The sequence below is a fragment of the Morone saxatilis genome, unplaced genomic scaffold, assembly GCF_004916995.1.
Source record: "Morone saxatilis isolate NCDOM2014 unplaced genomic scaffold, NCSU_SB_2.0 Contig4, whole genome shotgun sequence".
Lineage (NCBI taxonomy): Eukaryota > Metazoa > Chordata > Actinopteri > Moronidae > Morone > Morone saxatilis.
Window position 1 is genome coordinate 656,250 of NW_023339984.1, and position 8,292 is coordinate 664,541.

Sequence of the window (8,292 nt, forward strand, 5' to 3'; positions counted from 1 at the left end):
TGAGGGAAGGCAAAAAGATTTGGAAACACTAGTGGGACACATCATGACATGCCAACAAAACACATGTTAGGTTGGTTGTCTTCCGTTATGACACATTAGAATGTTCTGTCTGAATGGAATGAATGGATATTTCAGGCTGACAGCCAACTGGGGATGGTAATTCTGAGTGGCTGGCACTGTATCGCCAAATCATAACATAAGTTCTCAGGATACTTTTAATATAGAGCAGGTCTAGACCCCAGCCTCCTCCTTTCAAAGGAGCCAGCAAACCAACAACCGAACCAACAACCTTCCGATTAGTGGACAACCAACTCTACCTCTGAGCCACAGCCGCCCGGTTGAATTTGACTGCATTTTAAAGTCAAAAATGTTGTTCGGTCATGTTTCTACCAGATAATCTCTAAAATCATCTGCTGCTAGTAATTGAAGTTCATCCAATCCAAGTAAATTAAGTTGGCCCAACAGAATTGCTTAATCCTGAAAGAAAGCCATTTAATCACATAGTACAATTCAAAGATGAACTTTTGAGTGTAACTTACATAAAAAAGTACAAGAAACATCCAATGGGGGTGGATAAAGTCAGAATCATGCATTTTGAAATAATTTGTCATTGGACCAACATGTTTTAATTTAATTCATCTGAATTACATTTACAATTAATGAATTCATCTGAACATAATAATTTAATGAACATAAACACAATCGATTAATTTGTTGCTAACACTATTCTAATTTGCTGCTCAAACACATGCCCTCCTCCATAATAAACACTTAACAGAACCACAGAACTGCCCTTCCTCCTCTCTCCCTCCACATCTCAGCATTAACGTTTAATAATCTATGTCACACTCCTCTGTCAGTATGAGCAGTGTCTCAGGAGACTGCAGTGTTGCTGATGTTAAAGTGTCTGTGGATACCATATGCAGCACAGCTCTACTCTGAAAGTCTGATTCCACTCAACACAGACATGTCCCTTCCTCTTCCTCTAGTTGCCTTCGACCTCACAAGGTTGCTCTGCACCATGAGCACTTTGAACATGCTCTAAAAATGATTTCTCAAAATGGTAATCCTCAGTGTCTTTCCATCTTTCATCCTGCACGCTCATTGATGCTGTTTTTCCACTAAACTCCGAACCTGAGTGTGATTGTGGCAGTTTTCAATTCTTCCAAACATATGTACACTTTATTTCTATAACTGTGTGAGCCCTGTAGGGCTGGCAAATGTATTGACAATTCATCAATTATTCACTAATTAGTACAATTATACACTGCATAGTACAGTTGCTATGACATGTAGATGCCATTGCCATGTTGCTGTGACATGAAGATGCAGCCCCCAGGAGCTCCATCACATTTTGTTTAAATCTGTATCTTTTTCAGCTTTATTGCTGAAACATTGTTGAATGATCTCTAGGGCTAAGCCAAAATTGTTCTATACTGGTTCAGGAAATATGGCAATAGCTGCATGTTCAGAAGCTTCACGTATTATGACAGATATAGCCTACAGTCATTGGAAAAGGAAGTGTGGAGTTTAAAGACGATCTACCAAGCCAGATTGACCGGATCAGCCTACCACAGCAGGTGTTGTTGCCCCAAGAGAGGAAAAAAGCCAGATAGGAGCCTCGCTGGCCCAGCTTGGAGTTAAGGCTGCTCCTAGAGATGACATTTCTCCTTTGCTTAACAGCTTGGATTTTTACCCATAGATATTTATATATTGCTTCATCTGAAGTTGATATGAACTACACTACCGTATGCTTAGTTTTCAGATGCTGACTTCATACATGATTATTTAGCTAATGAAGATGATTAGGGTCATCCTCAGATGTTCTAAACTAAACGTTTAAGGGGTTAGGGTTAGGCACCTCCGTGTGAGAGACAATAAAAAAAGAAAGTTCTGCTCCACCTTTTATGTACTGGATAGAAGATCTGTTAACTACCAGTGGGCTGGAGAAAGACACACTGAGTTTCTGTAAATCTGATTTTGGGACTCTTATGGCAAATGGACTGGGGGCGGCTGTGGCTCAGAGGTAGAGCCGGTCGTCCCCCAATCGGAAGGTTGGTTGGTTGTTGGTTCGATCCCCGGCTCCTCCTGGCACGTGTCGAAGTATCCTTGAGCAAGATACTGAACCCCAAATTGCTCCTGATGCATAGCATCAGTGTGTGAATGTGTAAGATTATGAATGAGTTATTCTGTTTCGATGGAACTTTGCCATCACTGGTGTGACATGTGTGTGATAAGGGTCGACATGTGGCAACGCATAGTGTAAAAGCCGCTTTTGAGTGGTCCGGAAATACTAAAGGCGCTAACAAGTAGCAGTCATCACAGGTCCATTTACCATTTAAAGGAGGGTGGGAGATGCCATAATGCAGACTGGTACATGGCCAATCATTCACCACTCCAGGCATGGAGGAGATCACTGCCTGGACACCTCACCACCTTCTTTGACTCATAGTTACTAATGAGTGAGTTTAAAAATTTAAATTAGCATTAAGCTGAGCACTTATTGCCACTTTTTTCTCTCCAGCCAGCCAGTGGTCTCCTCACGAGTGGCCGGAGGGTGGATTGGCTTCTGGACACCGCTGATCTTTGGCTGCCTTCAGGCCATGCCACACTACTGTGTGGTGGTCTGTCAGGATATCTTGGCCTCTGTTGCTTCGGTTTTTACCGATCTATTGTTAATCTGCCTCTAGTATACCAACCGTAGGAAAACAAAACTAAATCGCTGGGGAACTATTTTAAATCATATAAAATCTGATTGAAGATTACATAAACAGGACTTCTGCAAGGCTTCAGTGCCGGTGTTCAGTACTTTTTGATACACTGCATCAGTTTAGTATATAGTATATAATATAAAAATAAGGAATTTTGGATAACCACATAAAAGTTTAACATATTCCTCCATTTTCCCACTTATACCTACATGCAGTTACTGTAGCTTCAGGTGCTTTTGTACACCACTCTAACAGTGAGGTGCATAGGACACAGTATGGGCTCTCAAACAACAGTCAGCTGGATTTATTACAGACTCACAGGACTCCTGCTACTGCCCCCCCACCACACCCCACATCCCCCATTCCTCGACCTCTTCTCCCAGACACACACATACATACCCTCTCCCCTCCAACATCCCCCATTAAGAAACATAAGTCTCCAATTCACCGGCCTGGCTTTGTTTTCATAGCAAACCCAGAGGCCCTCTTCCTCCACGCTAGCGACCTCGACAACACTACCTTATTCCCCATCTCAATCTGAGAGTTATTAGCACGGAGAAGAGCATTGTTGTCTTTAATGTAGCTGCAGAACATTGGTACAGAAAGTGGTATCATCTTTCTGGCCTAGGGTTGTGTTTGTTAGTATAGGATGCCAGATGTGTAGAAAAAGACATATGGCGGGCTAAAGTCCACTGTATGGAATCAAATAAAGCAGACAAAACACATAGGAGGTATGCATGTTAAGAACCCGCTGGCCTGAGTCACAATGAATAAAAGACTAAGATAAAGGATTTACAATGGGAGATAGAGTTTAAGGCTAGAGAAAAGGGAAATAGTAGGTAACTGATTGCTGGAAAGATTGCATCTATTCAAGTGATTATTCAGTCCCATTTGTTATTAGGGATGACAACACTTTTTCTGACACAAATCTTATGCATATGAATGTGTTTGTGTATGTCTGTGCGGGTAAATGGCAAAGTACCAAGCTATGTCCATGAACGAGGCTTATGAAAACCATATGACATGCTCTGAAAAAGAAAGAAATGCACAGTTCATTGCACCTCCCCCCATTCTGACACACATCCACATGAAGCCCCCCCTTCTAAAAACATACAATTCTTTTCCTCAACTCCCTCTCTCCCCTTCTGCCCACCCTCCTTCTTGCTATATCTCCCTCCCTCCATTCCCCTTTTCCCTTTCTCCCCTCCCTCCTAGCTCTCTGAAATCTTGGGACAATCTGCATGCACTAAACTCCAGCGCAGATCTGTTTCAGCAGGATAGAGTAAAGAGCACAGACAGACAGAGAGACAGTGACAAAGCCACGGGTGACAGAAACTTTCAAAGGTAGAGAGATAAAAGTGTTGAGAAAGTCAGGGTGAGAGACAAGTGGAGAGTGGAGAGATATATTTGGTTCTAAAAAAGAATGGGCTCCCTGGTGAGCAGTGCTGCTGCTCTTCTCTTAACGTCCTTGCTGGCTTTGCTCTTTGGAGTTTCTTCAGTCCTCGGCCAGGACCTGAGAGAGAGGGATGCACTTTGCAATGCAGACGGCTGCTTTGTGGTCTACTTCCAACGCAAGACCTTTCTGGACTCATGGAGGGCCTGCAAGGAGAAAGGTGGCAACCTAGCCACCATCAAGCGCAAGAAGGATGCCACCACTATTGCCAGTCTCTTCTCCACTCTCGACTTGCGCTACTCACGCACCAAGGTCTGGGTATGGATTGGCCTGCAGCGCCAGCCTCGCCAGTGTACAGCCACACGTCCATTGCGGGGTTTTTCTTGGACTACTGGTGACCAGGACACAGAGTATACCAACTGGCAGAAAGAGGACTCCTCTAATATGTGCTCAGTGCCACGCTGTGTGGTTATGGGCTACAGCACTCAAGAGCAGAATGATAACTTCAAATGGTTGGATGGTTCCTGCTCAGTCTCTGTAGATGGGTATCTTTGCCATTACACCTACAAAGGAATGTGTCCTGCTTTGTGGAGTGAAGGAGCAGGCAATGCTCTCTACACCACACCTTTTAACCTTCTAAGCACAGTACTTACCCATGTACCATTTGGATCTGTTGCTACTGTGCCCTGCCCCACAGGCACCAAGGAGGAACAGTCAGTTTTGTGTATGCAGAAAGAAGGTGGCTCAGTGGGGTGGTCAAGAGATTCCCCCCTCTGCTCCGATCCCCCTGTATTACAAAACGGGTGTGACCAGGATAACGGCGGATGTGAGCATTTCTGCAGGCCGGTGGCCGGTGTTCATTTCTACTGCGAGTGTGCCGATGGGTATCAGCTAAGAGACGATGGGGAGGGCTGTGAGCTGTCGGATGTTTGTCAAGGGGCCCCCTGTGAGTTTGAGTGTCTGCCCCTTTCAGATGGGTACCGTTGTGCCTGCCCTGAAGGATACATGCTTGCACCTGATGAACGAGGTTGTCTGGATGTAGACGAATGCCTCCAGAGTCCTTGTGAGCAGCTTTGTGTGAATGCTCCCGGTACATTTGAATGTCGATGTCGGGAGGGTTACCATCTGGATGATGAAGGTGGGTGTGAGGATATAGATGAGTGTATAAATGAACCATGTGAACATGCCTGTGAGAACACTGTAGGCTCTCATATCTGCCACTGCGATCTGGGTTATTCCCCTGTGCCTGAGGACCCCAGCCGATGCCAAGACACTGATGAGTGTCAGATTCCCGGGACTTGCGAGCAGATGTGTGTGAATTATGAGCGTGGATTTGAGTGCTACTGTGAGGAAGGCTATGAACTCATGTCTGATCACTCCTCATGTCGCAAGAGAGGGGAAGGAGATGACCAATCTGCTGTAACACCTTCTTTTCCTTGGGTCACACACCGACCTGGACCTGTATGGGACACAATGGACTACGACTGGAACCTGCAGCAGAGCCACACTGACTGGCCTCCAGAGGAGGAGCAATCTCTGGACTGGCTAACTGACCCACCCAGAGTTTTAGATTCTGATGTCATTTGGGTCACTAGTGCCCCTCAGGAGGAACTGCCCTTTGATTTAACACTAGACCCTCCGACACAGGAGGCTGAGGAAGATGAGGATGACATAGACAATGGAGGAGCTGACTGGTTGGAATGGGGCCAAAGATCTCAGTCTGAGTTGGAAGTTTTGCCAACTACCATCTACACCACTCCTCCACCCACCACAAGCTCCAATACTAGCCCAGAGTGGTATGAAGATGATGAGGAGGAGACCACCACAGCTCTCCCCCTCCTTTCCACCTCTACAATCTCTGAGGGAGCTTGGAATTGGTGGGCGGGGCTCACCAGCCAGGAACCAGGAAATCCAGAGGATTCAGTCACAGACTACAACATGCCTACGGATTCGAAGTACTACAATGAGGGAGAAGAACAGTACTCACAGTTCCCAGAGGAGGTTGGGGAGGAGGTAAAGGAATATGTGGGGATCACACACTACCAGGACTCAGCTTTTCCCACCCAGCTTACTCCTTCCCAGCCACCCCCAAGGGAGGGTGGAGAGAGTGATGACATCCTAGATTCTGTCCAGGAAGATAGGGGGCAGAAGCAGAGCAGCACCTGGCTCCTGGTGGGCCTCCTTGTGCCCATCTGCATCTTTATTGTGGTTATGGTGGCACTTGGCATCGTCTACTGCACCCGCTGTGCTGTTCAGCCACGCAACAAGAATGCCACTGACTGCTACCACTGGATCTCTGGGGCTCATGATAAACAGGGAGCTCCTAACCCCTCAGCTGGGGTCAAGACCCATGTTTAAACAGAGAAGAGAGAAACTGACATTTAAATAAACATGCTCTGCTTCATAGGTAAGCAGGAGTGAATAATGGACCTGGTTAGGGACAAGTGTTGTACCCTCTCTGACTGTAGAACAGCCCACTCTTTGAACACATTTGGATATTTCTGTTAAATATCATTTGATAGAGGTGGGTAAGGGACACTGAAAACCACTGACCTTTTTTGGGATGGGGTTGCTATGTGGTACAAATTGCTTTGATGTTTCATACACTGACCACACAGCACAAGATCTGATTGCTTCATGATTGCACTAGGCTATGTAATTATAAAATATTACCATCTTCAATTGTAATTTTAAAAAAAAAAGATAATTTCTAAGAGTAATGTGTGTAGTCATTTAATAATTTCAGCATTTCATAGCTGGATCCAGATCCTACAAAGAGCCTTGGAAATAAATGTACTGATGGCAAAAGCATTCTGCCATATTGAGGTAGAAAAACATTAATATGAGGTTTCTTCCATGCAAGGCTCAGTTAATTCTAATAGCATATCACTGTAGATAATGGTTACTGTCAGCTGTGTCAAGGGGATTTAGATGCATTCTTTGCTCACATCAGCAGTGGGTGAAAGGAGACTGTTAGCAAATATCCCTTCATGAGAAAAGGCATCCTGCGGTCACATGATAATGCTGGGAAAGCAGTCATTTGAAAATCACTGTGTTGAAGTGGGAGTTGGTTAATAAGAGACCAAAACCGTCTTTGTATATACTGGTTCTTTTATATTTATGTTTGTTTCATACCTGTCACCAGCCATTTAAACATTTTTAACTGTAATAATTAGATGACATGTGTTTTTTATGGACCCTATAAACCTGGTGATATGCAGAGGAATGTCTGTGCAAAGGGGAATGCTTTCCCCCATCATGTCCCATTTAAGAGCAATTCTCCTTTTCCTTTACTTTTTTTGAAAAGAGGTTAAAGTGCAGATGTTCACTCTGCACAGGGAATGTTGTAAGGGCTGGTGGTTGACATTAGCCTTGACCTTGTTGGTGAAATGGCCATCAGTCAATCTTTGTAACCCTAATTCATCAGAAGGTTTTGTCTTAAACCAGCCCTGAAATGTTGGATCACATCCAGTTGTGAGACTGCAGTCAGTGTGACACCTTGCAGTGGCTGGTGCAACAAGCTATTTAACAGTTTAAAGAAGCATATATCCCAAAGAACTCAGATCCCAGATTTCAAAATTCTAAACCTTTTTTTAGGATAGGTGGTCATTGCATATTAGGGTGTATGCATTTTATAAACCAAAGAAAAAGTAAATACAAAATGCAAGTCAAAAAACACCTTTAATTTGAGGGATAAAATACTATTTAATGTGCTGGAAAAAAAGTGCTAGTCAAAATTTTCACATGAAATATGTTTTTATTTTGTGTTAGACTGTGAAATAAAAGAAACATCTGATGTCTTTTCTTCTGTTACATGTTAAGAAATTGTGAAATAAAAACTATGACATTGATTGAGTGCAAAACTGTTATTGACTTCAGACAAAACCATTTCAACCAAAAGCTATACTTTACTGGAGCTTTCATCCAAGTAGGTGGGTCTCATGTTAATTTTTTTGTCATCATAAGAGAAGGGGTTTTATGGAGAGTTATATTCTTGTCATTCATCTTTTCAGGGACACAGCAGTATGTTTAACAGCGATAAGGAACTCAGAGTAACTTCCTCAGAAGAGTGGAGGAATGAATGTGGGTGGAGGTAGGGGTGGGTGTGTGACAAAAGGGATACTGTAATCTGTAATTTCAAAAATGACCATGATCCCCCAAGGGCCCTCTGTTTGTAGAAAGTGTGTG

At 43.9% G+C, this 8,292-nt stretch overlaps 1 protein-coding gene across 1 annotated transcript; it reads left to right on the plus strand.

Annotated features, from left to right (window-relative positions):
- Positions 1 to 3,927: 3,927 nt before the first annotated feature.
- cd248a (CD248 molecule, endosialin a) lies at positions 3,928 to 7,955 on the plus strand. Its single transcript, XM_035675330.1, has one exon. The coding sequence runs from the start codon at positions 4,135 to 4,137 to the stop codon at positions 6,460 to 6,462; it is 2,328 nt and encodes a 775-aa protein (XP_035531223.1). The 5' UTR covers positions 3,928 to 4,134; the 3' UTR covers positions 6,463 to 7,955.
- Positions 7,956 to 8,292: the final 337 nt, after the last annotated feature.

What these genes read in the sequence shown, in the direction of transcription:
- cd248a (XM_035675330.1), top strand. Translation starts at nt 4,135, where the DNA reads ATGGGCTCCCTGGTGAGCAGTGCTGCTGCTCTTCTCTTAACGTCCTTG.